At 35.2% G+C, this 21,525-nt stretch overlaps 1 protein-coding gene across 3 annotated transcripts in view; it reads left to right on the forward strand.

Moving 5' to 3' along the window:
- The window catches only part of FAF1 (Fas associated factor 1), a 481,277-nt gene that overhangs the window by 317,128 nt on the left and 142,624 nt on the right, over positions 1-21,525 (forward strand). For all 3 annotated transcript variants that reach the window (XM_082370942.1, XM_082370941.1, XM_082370943.1), the window contains 4 exons: positions 1,237-1,332; positions 11,495-11,621; positions 12,578-12,641; positions 13,595-13,676. In XM_082370942.1, the coding sequence (XP_082227068.1) occupies positions 1,237-1,332; positions 11,495-11,621; positions 12,578-12,641; positions 13,595-13,676 (369 nt within the window). The remainder of the gene's footprint in view (positions 1-1,236; positions 1,333-11,494; positions 11,622-12,577; positions 12,642-13,594; positions 13,677-21,525) is intronic.

Raw genomic sequence — 21,525 nt, forward strand, 5'->3', positions numbered from 1 at the left:
AGTCATTGCAGTTTTGCTTTTATTTATTTATTTTATTAATCAGGCCTTCTAGCATTTGTAAAGTACAATGCCAAAATATCTAGGTGCAAAAGCAAACAAACAAAAACCTCTGAGACTAAAGGAAAGGTAACAATAAAAAAACACACGATTTTTATCTGTATAATCTATATGACAGCACACACCACACATGATTGAAAATACCTGGATATTTAGGTGACATTTGCATTTTCCATTCCAGTATTTGTCTTCAGATAATTAGCCTAATTATAACACGTTTGAATTGTAGTTAGGACTGACCCACTACTGTGTCTGGTCCCTATGAATTTACAGATATTTGGGTTTCCTCATATATCAATTTAATTCACACCTCCCCCAAAGTTACAATGAATGCTTTCAGTGTGCTAGTGGATACCCTATTTTATTTCTAATAATAATAAAAGGAACTTCACTGTATATCATCATTACATCAAATGTGTGTCATTTTACTAACACCAAAGAAAAATACCGTCTTTTGGCTATTAATATTGTTTTAATTCTTTTATGCAGACAAAAGTGACATGCATTCATATTTTCCTAAATTTAATTTAAATCTCAAAATAGTTATTTAATATCAGACCCAAAATAAAATTCAGTAGAAATAAATATATATTACTTTCATTGTTTTGGCTAAATTTGGTTAGTGTTTTAGATCATAATGGTAATAAAACAATGTCTGTGTGCCAGGTACTGTGCTAGGTGCTTTACATATATTATAGACTCACCAGCTGTAATGATCTGAAATTGTGGATTAATATTGATTAGAGCATAAATGACATTTATGTTACCATGTATAGAAATGTGTTGTTTTTTTTAAATGCCTTCTGCAAACACTCTTCCAAGTACCCTTCAAAATAGATTTATAAAGTACTGCCCTGGGAATTGGGAAATGGAGGTGTTATTCTACTAATCAGAAAAGTAACAGACATGCTGGGGTGGGGAGGTGTATATGATTAGCTTTATTTAGGCTTGTTACAGTTTCCTGGAGCTCCAGTCTATTGTCTACTGAAAAATAGCCTTGCTGTTGTAACATCCATATATGGACAAATTTTCAAAGCCTTCCTTTGAATGTAATGCCTAGGCTACTAGAGTGAACTTTCTAATCTTGCTTCAGAAATAATAGAAAATACCTGAAAAGTAAAACTTTTTGTGAAATATGAGTTCATTTTGTTTACAAATGATGGATTCTACTTTTTGCAGATGTGTCTTGCTGAATCAGGGCTCTCTTATCCGTGCCATCGACTTACAGTGGGAAGAAGATCTTCACCTGCACAGACCCGGGAGCAATCCGAAGAGGTAAGCCTGTTTGCTTGCTTTTCATTGAACAGAAGGCCTATCCTCCACTCACATGCCCACTTCCTGTTCTTTTTTATCTGCCACAGCAGTGAATAGATAAAGTTAATGTAGCGTGAATAAAGTCTCAGTAAATTCTTAAAGGCAGAAACTTTCCATGCAAGATTATTGCTAATGTGCTCCTTCTTGTTCTGTAAGTTTCATGTTCCAAACAGACAGAATTTGGGTGGATTGGTTGACATAATTTTTACTTAGAACTGTCAGGTTAACAAAGGAATTTTCTTTGCTGCTGACCATATAGTTGAGTACATTTATTAGGATTCATCCTGAAGGTCCTTTAACTCATTGAGTTGGAGCACCTTCTATGAGCCAGGCGTTGTCCTCAATACTAGGTAACAAAGATGAATAACAATGTACCTATACCAAGGTGCTCAGTCAAAGGTGATAGGTTAGTAAACCAATAATAATGACATAATGTAATAAATGCAGTGATGGCAGTGCATACAGGGTGCTGTAAAAACAAAGAGGGGCAAGGAGATTGAACATGTTTGTGTATGTGATGTGCCTGCATGTGTCTTTGTGGGTCTGAACTATATTAAAAGACAGTATCTTTTCCTTGGCTACAATAGCACTGTGTCCGACCATGACTTTGGTTATAAGGGAATGGGAAAGAGAGCCTGGACATTACAGTTTATCTGTTTTAAAAGTATTTATTAAGCTGCTATTTTGTACTAGGAAAAATCATCACCATGACTTAAAAAGTGCATGCAACAGAGGTCATAAATAAATAGTACAAAAAACTTTATTTATACCAGTGTTTTTTAGGCTAGTACCTGATCCAAGTATTCAGAAGCTTGAGCTAGTCCAGTAAAACTTTTTCCCACTTAACATTCTATGCAAAATATGGTTGCAAAATATTTACTTAAACTTATATATTTTAGACATTCATTATGGAAGCTGCCACAGGACTTCTGCAGCCATCCTCTGAATATGTACTTATATCGCTTAAATATGTGAAAGAGAAAAAGGACTGCATAAGTGAAGTTCTAGTCTATGATCATCCTGTGAAAATGATAGTTTGCTACTCGGTTTTTGGAAATCCACAAAGAAGGGAGGTTTTCTCCCTACTACAAATACTACTGTACTGTTTCCTTGAGACTCTAAAAATGTTAACTTCCTTTAAAGAGCCCACACCGTTTTTTCCAGCACTTTATCTCACTAATTCCTCATGAAAGGAAAAATGATAGGGTTTCATTGCTTGGCAGAAGTTGCCAGAAATAATTTATTGAAATATTTCCTTCTAGTGCTTGAGTATATTTTTAATGACTAAAGTACGTTATGCGTCAACTATTTAATGGATAAATCTGCTAACATTAAAAGGGAGCCAACTAGCTCCACCCAAAATTCTTAATTATTCTATGCTCTGAGAGATGACAGTTAACTGTTTCACTTCATTTTATTTCCTTTTTTCACCCTCACCATTATATGTGTTATATGGGCAATCCCTTCAGTGGAAAGAAGTCAATGCCATATATTGAGGACTAGCGTTTTTGAGGCTGGCATACACTTTAGGTTAATTACGGAAGAAGGTAGAATAAGGTTAGGGAGCTTTACAAAACTAAAACAGCCACCCTTGGGAATATCTTTAAATCTGATTATCTCGGATGAGTCCATTATTTTTCCTTCCCTGGCTAACTGTAAATACCACTTCCTCCAGAGGACTGGTGAGAAATGGGAAAGAAGCTGTGACTTGGTTTTTATGTTGTCATAGAATTATAAAACTGGAAGGGATTTTTTTAATTTGATTTACACTCTCCCATCCATTCATCCCTCATTCATTTAAACATTTTTTTAATGTCTTCTACGTGCCAAACATTAGGATCACAGTCTGTGTGCTAAAGGAGCTCACTCAAAATGTATCTGTGTTTTATCTCCAGTGGCAGGGTTCTGTCCTCATGAGGCAACCAGTTCCACTGTTGAGCATCTCTGTCTGTTGATATCAACCTTATATTAAATTGGAAGCTGTGACCTTGTAGCTTCCACCCAGTGGTTCTGCTTCTTTCTTCTGGTTTTAACCCTTCTCTTGTATGACTTTGTGTTTTTCAAGATAATTACCATTTTGCTATTGACTGTCTTCAGCCTTGAGTTAGGAAGAAGATACTTGAGACCAGCAGTTAAATTCAGGTTTTGAATTTTATGCATTGTAGTTATGTGTTCTTTAACTGGGGGAATTTTGTTTCTTACATCCTCCTTCTAGCCCTGCAAATACATTTTCCTTATGATAATTTAATATTTTCTCTTTTCTTCCCATCCTCCCCTTGCTCCTGAGCCCCCTTTCAATGACCTTCCCATATTTCTGGGTACCTAGCTAGGTACCTATCTCGCCTCATCACGGATGCTTGAGTGGGACAGTATAGGGACCCCCTGGACCCAGGTTCCTTAGGAGTTTTCCAATCTTCAGTAGATAGTGGAGGAGCAGGAGGGGTATTCCAAGAATAACAAAAAAAGAAATTTAAAATATAGTTAATGTTAAAACTATTGATTTATATTTTTGGTTACAGGGATGTCTGTTGAATACTTACTATGTGCTAGTCAAATGAATCTAAACTGAAAATTTCATATTATATAACTAATGAGAAAAGTGAGATAAGCATAAGATACTAGGGGAGCACATGTATGGGGGAAGGGTGCTATAACCTTCAAGAATGTTTTTAGGCAAAAGGCTTGTCTGCCTCATCTACCTCTGTAGCCCTAACACCTAGTAAAGTGCCTGAGGGGCTTCCCTGGTGGCGCAGTGTTTAAGAATCCGCCTGCCAATGCAGGGGACACGGGTTCAAGCCCTGGCCCGGGAAGATCCCACATGCCATGGAGCAACTAAGCCCGTGCGCCACAACTACTGAGCCTGTGCTCTAGAGCCTGCGAGCCACAACTACTGAAGCCCACATGCCTAGAGCCCATGCTCTACAACAAGAGAAGCCACCACAATGAGAAGCCCATGCACCGCAACGAAGAGTAGCCCCCGCTCGCCACGACTAGAGAAAGTCCGCATGCAGCAACGAAGACCCAATGTAGCCAAAAATAAAATAAATGAAATAAATTTATAAAAAGCAAAATAAAATAAAATAAAGTGTCTGGTACATACCAGCCACAGAATAAATATCTGTGAATGAATATTTTTTAAAAAGAAGAAGGAGCTGGGGGAGGAGGGAACTACAGCAGTTGACATCCAAATCGAATTAAAAGAATGAGTCACAGTCAGACAAATGAAGAAACATGGAAATAGTATTCCATTCAGAGGAAATAGCATGATATAATGTAGTATATGGGGTGACATGAGTGCAGTTTGTTCATGCAAAATAAAGTGGGAGGGGACTTCCCTGGCGATCCAGTGGTTAAGACTTCGCCTTCCAATGCAGGGGGTGCAGGTTCAGTCCCTGGTCAGGGAGTTAAGATCCCACATGCCTTGGGCCAAAAAACCAAAACATTAAAAAAAAAACAGAAGCAATATTGCAACAAATTCAATAAAAACTTTAAAAAAAAAAGAACTTTGTAAAAAAAATAAAAAATAAAGTGCGAGACAAAGAAAGATAAAAGATGAGACAATGATGAATAGGTCTTATATGTCAAGTTGGGAACTTGAACTCTGGGCAGGCACAGAAGGCTTTTAAGTGGGGAATGATTTTTTTTATTTTCCATAATGGACATTTTAGAGAAAAGCACTTTTCTATGCAGAGGCTAGATGTAAAGGAAGCAAGACTGGAGACAGAGAAATCAGATATGAATCTATTGTGCTAGTACAGGCAGAAGATAATGAGACCTTCAACTAGAACATCACTAGTTAAAAAAAGAGAGAAGGAAATGGATTCAGGATATATTTTGGAGGGAAAATCAGTAGGATTGGTGACTGATAGGATCTGTGGGAGAAGAAAGAGGGAGGAGATAAGGATAATTCGCTCTGTATAAAACTGAACTTACCATGTCTCCCCCAAAACCCATCTCCTCACCCTTATTAATGCTCATTGTCAACCCAAGACAAAAACTGTTTATTCCAGTCATAGAGGGACCTGCTATTCTTTGAAACTGTCCCAACTGATCTGATATATCAAGATTTTTATGATCCTTTCCTTTTTGACTGTTCAAATTAGGATATTTTTATGTCAGCATCAAATTTTTTACCCTAATTTGTTAGTTGAGGTGTTTGCTATTAGAGTTTATGTTCTGCGCATTATCTTGATCCTACCCCCACTAGCCTCTCCCACAACATGGGAGGGGTAAGGACTCTCTCTTGCATTTTTATCCTCTCCCTCTCTATTGGTTCCTTCTCTTCATCTTAAGAATATGTTCAGATCTTCTCATCCTAAAAATATATATATATTCCTTCAAACTTAGCTCCCCTTCAAGCGTTAGCTCATCTGTTCTTTTTTTCACAGCCAAGCTTCTTAGAGTAATCTGTACTGGCTGACTCTATTTCTTCATTGTCTATTTACTTAACTCACTACAACGTGGCTTCTTTCTACGGAGTGACTAAAATTGAATTTAACTATTAGTGGCAGATAATAGTTTTTGGGAGATCGGCTAAGATGGCGGGGTAGAAAGACCCTGAGCTCACCTCCTCTCACAAGCACAACAGAATCACAGCTATTTGCAGAATAACCATCGATGAAGAAGACTGGAACCTACCAGAAAAGATCTCCTCCAACTAAAGACATAAAGAAGAAACTACAATGAGATGGGTAGGAGGGGCAGACTCATGATATAGTCAAGTCCCATAGTCCCAGGTGGGCGACTCACAAACTGGAGAATAATTACATTGCAGAGGTTCTCCCATAGGAGTAAGTTCTGAGCCCCACGATGAGCTCTCCAGCCCAGGGGCCCTGGTGTGTGTGTGTGTGTGTGTATACACACACGCGCACGCGCGCGCTCGCACACACACGCGCACACACACACAATGGAATACTACTCAGCCATAAAAAGGAATGAAATTTTACCATTTGCAGTAGCATGGATAGCCTTGGAAGGTATTATGCTAAATGGAATAAGACAGAGAAAGACAAATACTATATGATATCACTTACGTGTGGAATCTAAAAAATACAACAAACTAGTGAATATAGCAAAAAAGAAGCAGACTCACAGATATGGAGAACAAGCTAGGGGTTACCAGTGGGGAGGGGGAAGGGAGGGCCAAGACAGAGGTAGGGGATTAAGAGGTACAAACTGCTATGTATAAAATAAGCTACAAGGATATATTATACAACACAGGGACTATAGGCAATATTTTATAATAACTATAAATAGAATATAACCTTTAAAAGTTGTGAACCACTATGTTGTACACCTGTAACATATAATATTGTACATCAGCTATACTTCAGTAAAAAGAAGTATGGGACAGGAAAAAATAGTTTTTATAAAATACCATGCTATGCCACCTTTTTTCACTTTCACAGCCAACTCTGTGGGTCAATATAAGTCACCTTCTACAGTGGTGATGCAATGATGCTTGCCCAAAGTCATACAGAAAATGGCAAAGTATTCAACACTAGGTCTTTTGATTATAAATCCAGGTTTCTTTGTTGTGTTGTGTTTGTTTTGTTTTTTTGTCACAGTGCCATAACTGTCTCTTTCTTAATTCTCATCCTGCTGAATCTGTTTACATTGCTTGTCTCCACTGAGATTTTCTCACACCTTACTTCTCAGATTCTTTCTCTTAATTGCCTTTCTAATCTTTGACAGTTATCTTTCCATCTCTTTTACTGTTTCTTTTTCTTCACCAGTTGAAATATATATTCTGTTAACTTTTATCCTTATCACTGTTCTTCCTTTATTTTTTAACTGAATGATCTTATTCATTTCTGTAGCCTCTACTATTATTTATCTGCTGATTATTTCAAAATCTAAATCTTTTCTGGATCTCTTCCTTGAGCTCCTAAAAAGATTTTTTTTTTTCCAGTTGCCTACTAGATGTTTTTACCTGGATGCCCTACAGCTTCCTCAAATGTATTCTATCTGAGAACTGGCCTCAATATTCTTCCTCACCAAACCTGACCTTCCCTACCACTCAGTCACCCAAACTAGAAATTTTTGTTTCATATGCCTCTTTCATTTTTTTCATCCTCAAATCTAATTGGTCAACAATTCCTATTAGTTCTACTGAAGTATATTTTAAGTCTGTCCCCTTCATTGAATTCCCACTACTACTAAAGTATAGGCTCTCAAATCCTTTCGCTTGGAACATTGAAATAAGTATCCCTTCTCATGTCTTCAAGTCTAATCTGCCATATGCTGCCAAACCACCGCAAACACACGCGCATGCATGCACGTGCACACGCAGATACACACACACACACACACACCCATCAGAATTGTTCCCTTGAACAGTCCTCCGCCTAAAAACCTTTAGTGATTTCCCTATTGCCATCAGAGTAAAGTCCAAATACCTTAGTGTACCAATTTAAGGACTACTACAATCTAGTTTCATGAAAACTTTCTGGCCTTATAGCCAGTCCACATTCCTCTTCCATACACAGAGCTGATGATTCAGTTTGTTTTTTGGAATTCTTTATTGATTTTTTAAATATCCAGTTTCTTGCTTGTGTTTTTTCTCTGCCTAGAGTACAACTCCCTCCCCACCAATCTTCCATTACATACACTCCACAACATTGATATCTTTTTTAAAGATGCGGGTTAAATATTAGCACTTGCATCAGGCCTTGCACAGTCTTCTAAAGTAACTAATCACTCTTTCCTTTATTCTCCAATAGTCTTTGCTTATACTTTTATTGTATCTCTTAACACACTGGAAAAGACATATTTGCAACTAAATATAGCTTCCTTTAAAATGGGAATTTCTTGAAATTTGGAACCATGTTTTCTCTCTGTATCCCAAGCTTTTAACCTGGTTCTTTGACATAGTAAGTAGTTGGTGAAAGAAATATCAGCTTCAATTATAAGCTTGTCTTATTCATGTATGAATTCTAAATTTTTGTCTCAAGCAGTTCGGTGATCATCTTTTCTAAGAAGTTTGCCCTGATTCCTCCCACTCCCAATAATTTAGGTACTCTCCTCTGAACTTACCTATCATAACACTTATTGTTAGGTATTATAATTATCTATATATATATTATATTGTATTCCTTGAGAGAACATACACTGTATATCTTTCACTCAAGTCCAGGCAATGTAGCATTTAGTAGGGTTTATGAATGTATGGTAAATGATAAAGGGAATAAATGAATGCATTAAAGAGCCAAAATAGAATCACTAATTTTTTTTACCTTTTTAAAAAATTTTGAATAAATAGCTTCTCTGGTTTCAGAGAACTTTAGAGCAACCATGACTGAACCAAGAGATTATCTATTCTCATCAGCAAACATTAATGAAAAAAGATTGTTTATCTCATTTTTTAGAAAAAGATTTTTCTAACCTGTTAGATGGCTGATAAGAAAGAGATTGGGAGTTCCTTATACATAATTAAGTAGCTCATTCTTGCAGATACTTCAATAATTCATATTCAAAATATACTTTTTTCAACAAAATCGGCTTTTTAGATACCTCCCTTTGAAGATGTTGTTGTTGTAGGATTTTGTTTTCTGGGATCTTAAGAGAGTTGGGAATTCTGTACTTTGTGAAGACAAAATAATGTGTTGCATAGGCACAAAATTAAAATCACTGTCCTAGTCCTCTTATTATGGAAAGGGGCTATTATTTGACTGAAAGCTGGATTAGAAGAAAGAGGATAGATGTGGGGGAGTAAGGTAAAAGCAGTAAGAAAAAAAAGATGATATATAGAACAGTTCCTTTCTTTTTCATCCCTGTGTCCTCCAAACCTCCTTCTTAACCCAACGCCTCTTTAAGGGAGGGTGAGTACTAGGCAAGACGAAGTGAAGGCTGAGATGATAGCCTAGCTGACAGAAGATGTGAGAAAGTTTATCATACTGGACTTTTGTTTCTTTCCACTTGCCTGCAAACCTGGCTAAGTACCCTAAAGGAATGTGTAGTGTGCCTTTTAGATCCTGAGCCTTTACACATTTAAGAATTCAAGGGAAGTTCATGCTCCAGATATTTGCCTACCTGAAACAGATGGAATTCAAGTACAGTTACAGTCCTAGTAAATGTGTTATTTTGAAGGGGAAGCTCCTTCACTGTTTTGAAATGAGAAAGGGTTTTGAATTTTTATGCTGTTGAATTGCTGAAATCAAGAGGCGGTCTTGGCTCTACAAAGCAAAACACTAAAGTAGCATTAGGAGTACAAGTAGAACCAAGGCTTCTATGAGAAATAGTGGTATAGTCAGAATAGCAGGTAGATGCTTAGGGCAAGGACCATTCTTATTCATCCAGTAAGTATATGTACATTTCCTTCTCTATTCAAACCATTAGGTAAACTGTCTTTAAGGTAAGAGGGAAAATGTTAACAATTATGGGCATTAATGCTTGGTTATGCCCAAGGAGGAAATCCTAAGCCTGCTGAGTCATATGGAGTAAATATCTTGCCTTCCTTATTTGGAGCTGTTAGACTCACTAGATTAGTAGTTTTAAAAATTGTTCTGGGGGCTTCCCTGGTGGCACAGTGGTTGAGAATCTGCCTGCCAATGCAGGGGACACGGGTTCGAGCCCTGGTCTGGGGAGATCCCACATGCCGCAGAGCGACTAGGCCCGTGAACCACAATTGCTGAGCCTGCGCGTCTGGAGCTTGTGCTCCACAACAAGAGAGGCCGCGATAGTGAGAGGCCCGCGCACCGCGATGAAGAGTGGCCCCCGCTTGCCGCAACTAGAGAAAGCCCTCGCACAGAAACGGAGACCCAACACAGCCATAAATAAAAAAATAAATAAATAAATAAATAAATAATTAAAAAAAAAAATGTTCCGTAGTGTCCTGAGAGCCTTCAGAGGTAACCCAGCTATGAAAGGGATGTGAAGAAAAAAAGGCCAAGGCCAGGAGCATTAGGCTCTTTGTTGCCCTCTCCCTGCATCAGCCAGAGTGGCCTTACTTTTATCTAATGTATTCACTATAATTTTACATAATATTTTGCTTGGGGCTAGGGGAGGGAGGTAACTCTGTGAAAAGAAATTTGAAAACCGTTAGTGAGAGATCTTTAAAATCCCTTCCAGCTTTAAAATCTATGATTCTATGACTGACTGAACTCTAACATCCCCTCTAGCCAAGTTTCATGAGTCTTTGATTCTGAGTTTCTTTTAATGCATTTTCATAATTTAGGTACATAGCACCATATTTTGAAAGATAGAAATTTCATTTATTAAATGGTCTTTGTAGACTTTATTTATTAAACATGGTACAGATAGGCACTTAGCCAGATACCTTGCTGGGACCCCCTTCTTATCCAAGACATTAATATTTGTCAGTATTCACAACTCAGTTCAAATGTTTGAAATCTCAGTATTTTTGAAATCCCATTCTAACTTAGAGATCAGGAGCCAAGTTCATATTTTGAAACTGATGTTTTTCATTGTACTACCTTATATCTCAACGGACGTTGCTGAAAACAAAATAAACAGAGCATATTTATTAGTGCCCAGCATGTAGTAAATTCTCAGTAAATGTTTATTGAATTGAAGCATCATTATTACATCTCATATTTAATGGCCTTCAGTTTACAAAGAGCTTTCGTATATAGTGTATTTCATGTTATCTTCCAATAACACATGGGGATAGTGTACCATATTTCACTAATGAGAAATTTGAGAACCATTGCAGTAGGGAAGAGGCAAATTTTTAAATGCTACCATTACTTCTGCCCAAAAGTTTAGATTACCATGAGCTTTTTGAAAGACTCGTATAGCTTATTTATCTCTGACCTCTTAGATTGTACCTGTTTCTTCATTTATTGAACGAATATTTATTGAGCACCTAATTGTATACCATAGGCTGGGGGTCAAACAGATAAAAATCCCAGTCTTCATTGAGTTTGTAAGCATTCTTCTTTTTCACTCAGGCTCCAGCCTTTAGTCTAGGGGTATCACAGCAAGATTAGAAATTATATGTAAGCCTTAAAATGAGAAATATTAAGCTTCACTCTAGCAAATAACTTCTTATTTAATAAAACTTTTATAATGCTAATGTCCTATTGTAATTACATAATTTATATTTTGGAATTTGATTTCCTAAAGTTAGTATGAAACTAATCATAGGACTTTCCTTAAATAGCAAAGCACCGATGTTCATATGGTTAGTGATAGTGATGGAGATGACTTTGAAGATGCTTCCGAATTTGGGGTGGATGATGGAGAAGTATTCGGCATGGCGTCATCTGCCTTGAGAAAATCTCCAATGAGTGAGTATTAATAGCTCTTTGGGTCCAGCATTGTAATTCTCCCTCCTAGTGCAGAAACTTATGAGGAACAATGAACTTCAAAATCTCTTACTGACTTTCAGGTTTGGAGAGAGAAAATATAGAAGTAGACATTATTCATAAGAACTAGAGCCTCTTGAATTTTGATCTTAAGCCCAACCATTCCCAATACTTTAGTAAAATTCATTAAAAACTCAAGGGAATGTAACTTTTGTTTCACATGTATAATTAGTTATGAGTTTATCTCTTTACTTTAAACCCAGAAATTGATAAACAAAATAGCTGTACTTTTTGTGACTGTACTTGTCACCACACATCTTATTGGAGATATCAGTTTTATCAGTAGTTATATTACTTTTCCATTCACTGGTACCCATCTTTGGAAGGAAAGAAGTAAACTAAATGTGCCATCTCCCTCACTTGCACCTGACAAGATGCATAGTACAGGATCATAAGTGGTGCTATATACAAAATGACTATTAAAATAAGCCCATAAATGGCTCATTTACTCTGTGAAATTAGGGGACATTCATGGGCAGAAATAGATGCAATATTTACATAAAATGACTATTTTCCTGATTAATAAGGTCTTTAGAATAATTTGAGAACCTTTTTATATAATTTAATCACAAGATGTCATTTCAAGCATAATTGATGACTGGCACATATTTTCAGCACCTAGCAGGATTGTATCAGTTGATTTTCAGAAATTTATGAGCTTGAAATTTTTTTGAGGTTCTTTTTTAAGGTTTGATGAAATCTTCTAATGTATGTCGAGTTAAAATGTCTCCTCAGATGTATCACAGAAACTAAAATTTAATTCCTCTTTATTGATTAAATATATTTCTTATATGTGGGATTAGATGTTATGTGGTTTGTTTTTTGTGTCTATTTGTTTTGGTTTTTTGTTTTTGTTTTTTCTTTTGTTTGTTTTTTAGTGCCAGAAAACGCAGAAAATGAAGGAGATGCCTTATTACAATTTACAGCAGAGTTTTCTTCAAGGTAGGGTTAGGACATTAACTATATAAAATTGATGTTCTTTTAATGCTACTGTGATTTTTCTGAAGCAACTTTAATCAGAGATTATTTTCAGTTTCTCCTTAAAGTATTCAAAGGATACATTTATCAATATATATAGTCCTAATAGTGAATACAGTATATTCAAATCAGATAACTAGTAAACTATGCCGCTTCAGAGATGTATTTATCTTATCTCTATATCTTTATAGAAGCATAATAAATGGATTACTAATTTAATATCTTGACTATATTTCCAAAAGGACTAGGTTATAGGATACTAAGTGTTAGTATATCCTAGGACAAACAAAATCTTTTAAAAGTAATATTGAATAAAAAAATAATTTAAAAATTTTAGATATAAGTGAATTTTTTCTTTTAATTTTTGTTTTGGAATCATTTAGCATTTCTTCTTTTAATAGTGTAATATAAAATTTTCTATGCATTTGAGATTCGCCTAGAGGTGTTTAAAAAGATTTAAATATTTAAACGTAAATTTTCATGTAAACAGTATTTCTCTTTAGTTCTATTTTCTGATGTAATGTAATTTGGAAACTTAGCAAGGAACCATTTTTTCCCTCTGTGTTACAGAATAAATGAACTAAAATGGAAAGTTAAGGCTATTGTAACTAGGAAAATCTTAGGGAAGTGGGTAACCAGGAATTGCTACTTGTAAATGGCATGGTTTCATAGCACTCATTAAGTCCATTTGCTAGATGTACTTAAAATTCCAGTCTTCTGATATGTCGGTATAGGCCAAGAAGAGTTCAAAAAAGTAATGAAGCCCATTCCTAAGCCTTTAAAGAAATGTTTTAATGTTTTGTCTATACTTAAGAGACATTAGCCCCAACATTTACTTAAAACTCATTGGTTAGACTTGTGAAATTTGAAGTAAATTTGAAATGTATTTTAATTAATAGACACAATTTTTCCTATAGATATGGTGACTGCCATCCTGTATTTTTTATTGGCTCATTAGAAGCAGCTTTTCAAGAGGCCTTCTATGTGAAAGCCCGAGATGTAAGTGGAATCTTACCTTTTCTGATTAAAAAGTATATCCCGTAGGTTTACCACCAGGCCTGAGGCAATGCTTGATGTTTTCTGTTTTTTTCAGATTGAAGACTTGATTTTGTTTCTGGTTCATCTACCAACCTAATCATCACCAAGATGCCCATTTCAGAGGGGCAGTAGTATGATAGGGTACTGCTGGCTTTTGCAGAAGTCTTTGTCAAGCTCTGAAACGGGTTTTTTTTTTTAGGGGGAGAAAGGGGTGGACATGCTTAGAAGGGACCAGGCTACGTGTTCGTATTCTCTTCAGTTATGTGATTGACAGTTTCTTGCTAAATGATTTGTCCTTCAGTCTTTTCCCCAAATGATTATTCCATCTAATAGTATATATCTTACAACTGTAGTATTTTTTCCTAAGGGTCATTTTAGACAACAAAAAGATTTTTCCTTAAATATAGAAAAGGGTCTTGTGATCTTGAAATCAAGTAGACCCAAGTATGTAATAAGAAATCAGAAGTTACATTTTGAGCACGAAGATTCTGTGTGGTTGCTCTATTTATATGTTGACACTGTAGTCGAGACCCCAGTTATCTGGCTCCTGCCTATCTGTACAACTTCAGCTCTTCCCATTTCCTGCCTTACACTTAATAAATCTAGCAGTAGTGTACCGTTTGTACTTCCCCATAATCTTACTCTTTTTTCATGCTGCCCCACTGTCAGGAATGCCTTTCATCGTGCTCTTTACCTGGTTGACTCCTACTCTTCCACACCCACCCGTTAGTACTTTGCAATGATAACACATTGCTTTTAATTATCCATTCTCTCTCTTTTATATATATGTCTTCTCAAGAGATTTGATTTTCTTTTTGGCAGTGACGGTGTACCTTACATCCCTACACATAGTAAATACTCTGTATGTTTAATGAATGAAGGAAGAAAGAGAGAGGAAGGAAGGAATAAGGTGTAGATGGAGTTAGAGGGAAAGCTATTGGAATTAAAGAGGACAAAGAATTTTGAGAATAGAGTGCAAGGATGCCTCTGAAATTTCTAGTTTCTACTTACGTTAAACTCTGACCTAAAGAAAAATTCATTTTAAACAGTTTTTAAAAATTTAATTCCAAGACAATAATTAGCGATCAAGCTTAGATCTATCACTGACAGTTCAATGAAGTAGATTAAGAAACATAAACTGTTCTCTACCCTAAGAATAGTGGAATAGCCCATTGTAAAGGCAATTTTAAACATCTATTTTTTAACTATTAAATCTATATTAAATGGATTTTATTTTTGACGAAATATATATTTATGGTAATACAGGTTTATAGTTTCCATAAGTACAGGTTTATGGAAGATACTGAAAAGCTAAAAAAATATATTCTAACACAGATTATATGTTCTTTCCATATATTTATTATTTATTCCGTTGAGCACACATGCATATTTAATATAAAATTGATCATGTTATAATCCTGTTAAAACAGCTTATCTTCACCTTTTAATATTATATAATCATTTACTTAATTATATTTTATAATATTTTAACTTTTATTAAAACAATTTTTAATACAGAAAAAGTAAAGGAGTAGTACAATAAACACTTAAATCCCCTATACCTAGATTTAACAATTACTAAAATTTTGCCATATTTGCTTCTTCTATATACAGGGCATCCTGAAGTTTTAATGGAGCTTTAGCAATTAAACTTTTGAAATTATTAGACTACATAAAACACTTAGGATACTCTTATATATTCATTATTTTTTGCTAAGCCATTTCAAAGTGAATCACAGACATCATATTTTACCCCTAAAAACATCTGCATGCACTTTCCAAAAATAATGACATTCCCCTACAGAATCACAATACCATTGTCACATGTAACATACTAACAATAATTTCCTAATGTCATCTAGTATCCAGTGCATATTCAAAGTTCACCAGTTGACTCTTTTTTTGGAAATCGTGATCCACTCAAGGATCACAAATTACATTTGGTTGTTAGATTTCTTAAACCCTTTTAAGCAGACACCTGCTTTTTTCCCCCACCCACCCCTTTTTATGACATTTGCTTTGTGAAGAAATCATGCTGGATGACTTACAGATTGTTCCAGATTCTGGATTTGTGTGATTGTTTCCTTGTGATATGATTTAACTTGTTGCTCTATCTCTGTATTTCCTGAGAAATGGCTATTAAGTCTAAAAGCTTTGTTAGATTCAGGTCAATTTTTTTTTGTTTTTGTTGTTGTTGTTGCAAGAATGCTTTGTAAGTAATGCTGAATACTTTATTATAACAGGATTTCTAATGGTTATTAAGTCTCTCATTGTACAGCAATGTTATTATATTTAAACAATCACTTATTGTTGAACCTAAATATGTTTGAAAGAGTAATTATAGCTTTAAAATAATCTATTTTTCAGTTCATTCCTGGATAAGAATGTATTTGGGGTTAATTTGTCTCTGTTTTTCCAGTAAGGTTGCTAAGCAGTTGAAGTAACCAGAAAATGTGAGGGCCTTTTATAACCTAAATATAGCTCCCAAATAAGCATAGACATCTTTTAAATTACATTTAAAAAGCTACTATAAACATTATAACTTTGTGACGATACATTATTTAAATATACAGTATATAATAGACGAAAGAACTTTTTATTGAGTGTCTTTGTATAGTAAATTGGCATTTGGACTTATTCAGACTGATGGTTCCCAGAGGAGCGTAAACTCTTTCTTATTAACTTCTGGGTATTTCTAATGAAACAATTGATTGTTTGCTTTTGATGAGTGTATTGGTATTTTAACAACTGGAAATCATTGGTTCATGTGTTTTGTTTCATATTAGATTGATACCCAAATCCACTGACCTCTTTGGACTCCTAAACTGTCTTTATCTTTTTCCCCTTGTCCAGGGCTTTTATCTTTCCTTTTTTCTCTTTTCCAAGTTAAAGATCAACAACAGTTTATGTATCATTTATTACATTGCCCTAAACTTAAGTAAAATTCATCCACAGAGTGGGTAAATTATTCAAAATTAGATCTAAGCAGGGGCATTTATTATAGTCACCAACCAAATTATATACATCTCCTTTCAAAATTAGAGAGGATTGTATAGAAAGTATAGAAATAGCACTGCTACTTTAGATTTATATTGTGCTCTGTGGTTTATGAAGCTCCTTCCTATGCATATCTCATTTGAACCCCACAACAAACCGGTGAGATGGGGATATATAATATCAATATTCTCTTTGTAGAGATGAGGAAGCTCAGAAAAGCTACATGACTTAACCAAAGACAAATCAAGGGTAAGTAGTGGAGGCCAAATGAGAGTGCAGGTGTTCCAACACATGTAAGTGTGTTTTACACTATACCACCTTACTTCCAGAAGCTTTTCAGTGCTAACTGCTATACTACAGGATTCAATCCTCAAACTTCATCTCTCCTTTTCAGACTGTACATTTGAGAGCGAAAACAAATCGTTTTCAATATTTTTTTTAAAACTTCTGAATGAATCATTTTGAAGAAAACAGTTTGCTGATGTTCAAATATTTTAAGGCAAGAATGACCGATACTCTGCCATTGTTACTAAATTTCTTTCGTCTTAAACATCGCATGTTTAATTTAAACTGTGGAAGGCACATTAATTTTACCAGGGCAACAGATGAGCCTTGAGCACCAGCATTCTTCACTTGAAGTGAGAAATTGAGTTCCAAGAGTAAATAAAAACAAGATTGAAGGTTTAAATCCTCTGCTAGGCTTTTTGAACTTATATACTCATTAAATGTTTATTGGAGTGGTGGGATTACAAAGGATTTGGGGAGCTTCATCAACTGGTATATAGTTAATCACTAAGTAAAACACTACATTTGATAAAGTGTTTCTCACGATGCCACATTCAATCCATCTTAATGAAAACTGCTTCAGACTGATTTCATTTGAGAGCACTTGGTGAGAGTACTCATAGTTTTTTGTGCCTTTTTCATGAGGAATTTACAATACTGTTCAAAGCAGAGCTCCAACTTCAGTGAAACAGGTATTCTAAGTTCTTGTGTTTAAGTATATTGTGACATAGTTTCGACTTCTGACAGTGGGTTGATCAGTTTTATGATCTTCTCCCTTGCCCTTAACTATTAGGGATGTTCATTGAGTTGAAGGCCATGAATATGTATCATATGCCTATTAAGGACCTAGGATGTAGAGGTTTCCTGCCCTTGACATGTCCACAGTCTAGTAGGGAAGATAAGACAATATAAATAGATCCATATAGTGTAACATGCTATAGAAGCAAAGAGGAAAGGTTCTTCATCTGCCTTAGAATTCAGGGAGATTTCTTGAGGAGGTATCTCTGACCTGAATCTTAGAAGATAAATGAAACTTAGGCAAATAACAGAATTCTAAACAGAAGGAAGGTCAAAAGCAAAGTCCAGAAGATTACAATTGAGGGAATTAAAACCAAAAAAATTAAGACAGAGAGCAAAAAAGTGCAAGACAGAGAGTTGGATTGCATGGTATGATGAGGCTGGGAACATCAACAGGAGCATGGAGGGGACTGTGATGCCATGGCATTACCTGGCATTTAAAAATATTTGTTGAATGAAGCTTATATTTTATCTTTAGATAAGTGAGAGCCAGTGGTTAGCTTCCTTAATTCTGTGCAGAAGAGTTACCACTGGCCACACCATGATTCCCTGGGACTTCCTTAAAGAAGTTTCTTTTTCTCCTTAGAGCCTCCCCACCTCTCAGTTCTGCTGTCCCTGAGTTCTCTTCACAACAAAAAGTACGCTAGAGGATGATTAGACATTTGTAGTAACTGAAAATCAACAGCAATAAAAATCCCAGTGCCAGGGTTTATGTGCCATGGGAAGGATTGTTCCTTTCCCAGCAGCCCTTTGGAAGACTGGGCTTTGATATCCGTAATCCTGTTACACCTCCTTAGATCTTCACTTCACACCCAGTGCTGTTTCCAAATATTACACATAAATTAAGGAAACCAGTGCTTCACGTCTTGATTTCCCACTTAGTAACTCTGTTCCCAAACAAGTAATGAGCCTGTTTCTAATCTAGGGAAAAAAAAGATGATAATACATATCTACTTTATGTGGTTGTTTTGAGGATTAAATGAGATCTATTCATAAATGCACCCAGCATCATGGCTAAGGTGCTTCTTAAACAGTTTTGGACAAATTTGAGAAATGTTCATAAAATAACAAAACTGATTATTCATGAACTAGCTCTAAGAACAGTTCCACAAAGGAATTTTGAGAACCCATTTGAGCATTTATAGCAGTAAGATGAATGCTTTGCTTTTAACAGTGCTTGTTCATTATCAAGTTTTATTACATTCATTTTTAAAAATCAGCCCATTTTAAAGTAGTGCTATTTCTACTTCCTCAGGTTAAAAGAAACCTAAATAACCATCACTGGTCAATATTTGTTAGGCATAATAAGTTCTATACAAATCGGAAGCCACAACTGCAGTTGGTGAGTTTCTAGCACTCCATCATCCAGAAAAATCAGGCAAACAAACCTATTTGTGCTTTGGAAAATATGCCCAGTCTGTTCATCTTGTCTTTGTTGTCTTTTCAATTTAAATTCCTTAAAGGCAGACAGTGTCTTTAGAGTAATTTTTTATGACAGCTAGAACGGCATCCTGCACATGTGTGAGATAAGAACTATGACTCTAATATAATGTTTTGAAATGTGTTTTCATTATACAAATAAAATGCTTGTTGAAAAGAAAAGAATACAGATGCATTTAAAGTAGAAAATGTGTTGCCTCATAATCCCAAACCTGAAAATAACCACTATGAAATGTTTTTACTTTTAAATGTGATTTTTTGAAAAAGTCTCCGAACATATATATCAGTAAAAAAGTTGCTAAGTTTTATGTAAGTGCAACCGTACCAAATATACTGTTCTGTAATTAGATATTTCCACTAAACAGTATATAGTTAGCATCATATTTAGAATTTGCCTCTAATTCTCCAACTGAGTAATCAGATCTACCTAATTAAAATTGTAAAAATCTTTAGTGTTTATAATAAAATTATTTTTTAATTAGTTAATAATTAAGTTAGTTTTAAGATATGCTGCTGTGTAAAACATTCTTCTCAATTTACTGCTATTCGCCAGTTTTTTGAGAACCATAGAGCCATATTCGAAAAGCAATATAGGTAAAATTTATTAAAATATCAAAAGCAAGGCTGATTTTTTTTTAGTAGACTTTATTCATATTTGTATCATTTCTCTCAAAGAGCCCTCCCTGTCCCTAGAAAGTATTTGTTATTCATATTACCTATTTTTAAAGGATAAAAAGCTAAATTGGATCTCTTAAGTATTCCATCTGTAAATTCAAGAAGTTTGTTCCATATCTAATCTTAAACATTTTCACTTAAAGATAAAAGGTATGGTAGAAAGAGAAATAATCGGAATTCTTATATTTCAATTCTGAGTCCCCATTTACTTGCTGTGTGCTATTAAAACTAGGTTACTCAATCCCTCTGAGCATCAATTAAAAAATTTGTATTGTAGTACCTACCTCACAGGGTTAACAAACAATTAATATAAGTAAGATGTCTTCAAAATGTATGTGAAACATCTTTAAGATTGTTTGCTTATAGTAGATGGACATTGAATAAATCAGGCAGATTTGGATTTGAAACTGGACCCTGATACCGACTAGCTATGTAAGCCTCCTTTTTATTTTCTCTGAAATGGAGATTAAAATATCTTGGCAATTAACCCACCTTGGAATAATGACTCCTTACCTTAACAGTAACCAAGTTATTCAGATGCACATGTTAGAGAAGATGAGTGGGCCTGCATAATTGGTGCATGTAAAGGAGCAGCAGGAAATTGGGCTAAAATAGAGAAATAGATTGGGATTTCATCATGGAAGTCCCTGAATGCCAGCTAAAGACTTTTGTTATTGTTAGGTAGTGGTTAGCTTTTGAAAGTTCTGAAGAAGAGAGTGACACTGTCAGAGGAATAAGTAGTGTGGTGGCAGTTTGTAGGATGGTTGGGAGGGGAGAAATTGGTGGCAGAGACTGAGCAACTGTGTGCGTCTGTATATGTAATTGTGGAGTGTCAGGCGATGATTAGAAAATCATAGTATGATAATAACACAGTGTAGTTTACAGACTTTTTGGCTCCTACATTTCACAGCCTGTTAGCTTTTGTATACCTTTTTATACATGTGTATCTTCTAGTATCCTGTTTCTCCCACACCCTTCTTGGAGTACCTAACAAAACAGAGAATAATACTGTTTTTGTCATAGACCTACAGTAATGTGTTCTGACCTTTCTTTCCTCTGTGAAGCATTTCAGTACAATCTGTTGGTTTTATATTTGCCTTGTCATTTACAATCGTTTATAAATAACTGTATTAAGAAAATCGAAGTATTTCTGATGTTAAGTAGTGCCTAGTATCTTTATTAGAGATATTGGAAACTTAATTTCTCTAGCATATACATTTATGAAGAACTCTAAAAATCAATAAAAAGAAGACAACAACCCAATATGGGCAAGCAGTATAAGTAAATATTTCACAGAAAAGGAAAGTAAAAACAGTTTGCTATAACAGCCAATCACTTGAGCTTCCAATTTCCTTATTCATAGAAACTTTAGACACATGTTTATCTTCTTCAAAGGTATTTTATAACCTGAGTATTACCATTTGAACAATGAAAACTGATAAAGCTCTGTACCCAATGAACATTTGTCAGCTTATTTTATGACGAGCATTTGATTTTGCTTTAGGCTTTTCGGTTTGTTTGCTTGTTTAACCTGTGACTTTCATATGAGAGTTCTCCCTTTGTGAGACTCAAGTACATCTGTGTCCTCAAGAGTGCCATTCCAACATCTGCTTCA

This window comes from Balaenoptera borealis (assembly GCF_965194805.1).
Source record: "Balaenoptera borealis genome assembly, chromosome: 1".
Lineage (NCBI taxonomy): Eukaryota > Metazoa > Chordata > Mammalia > Artiodactyla > Balaenopteridae > Balaenoptera > Balaenoptera borealis.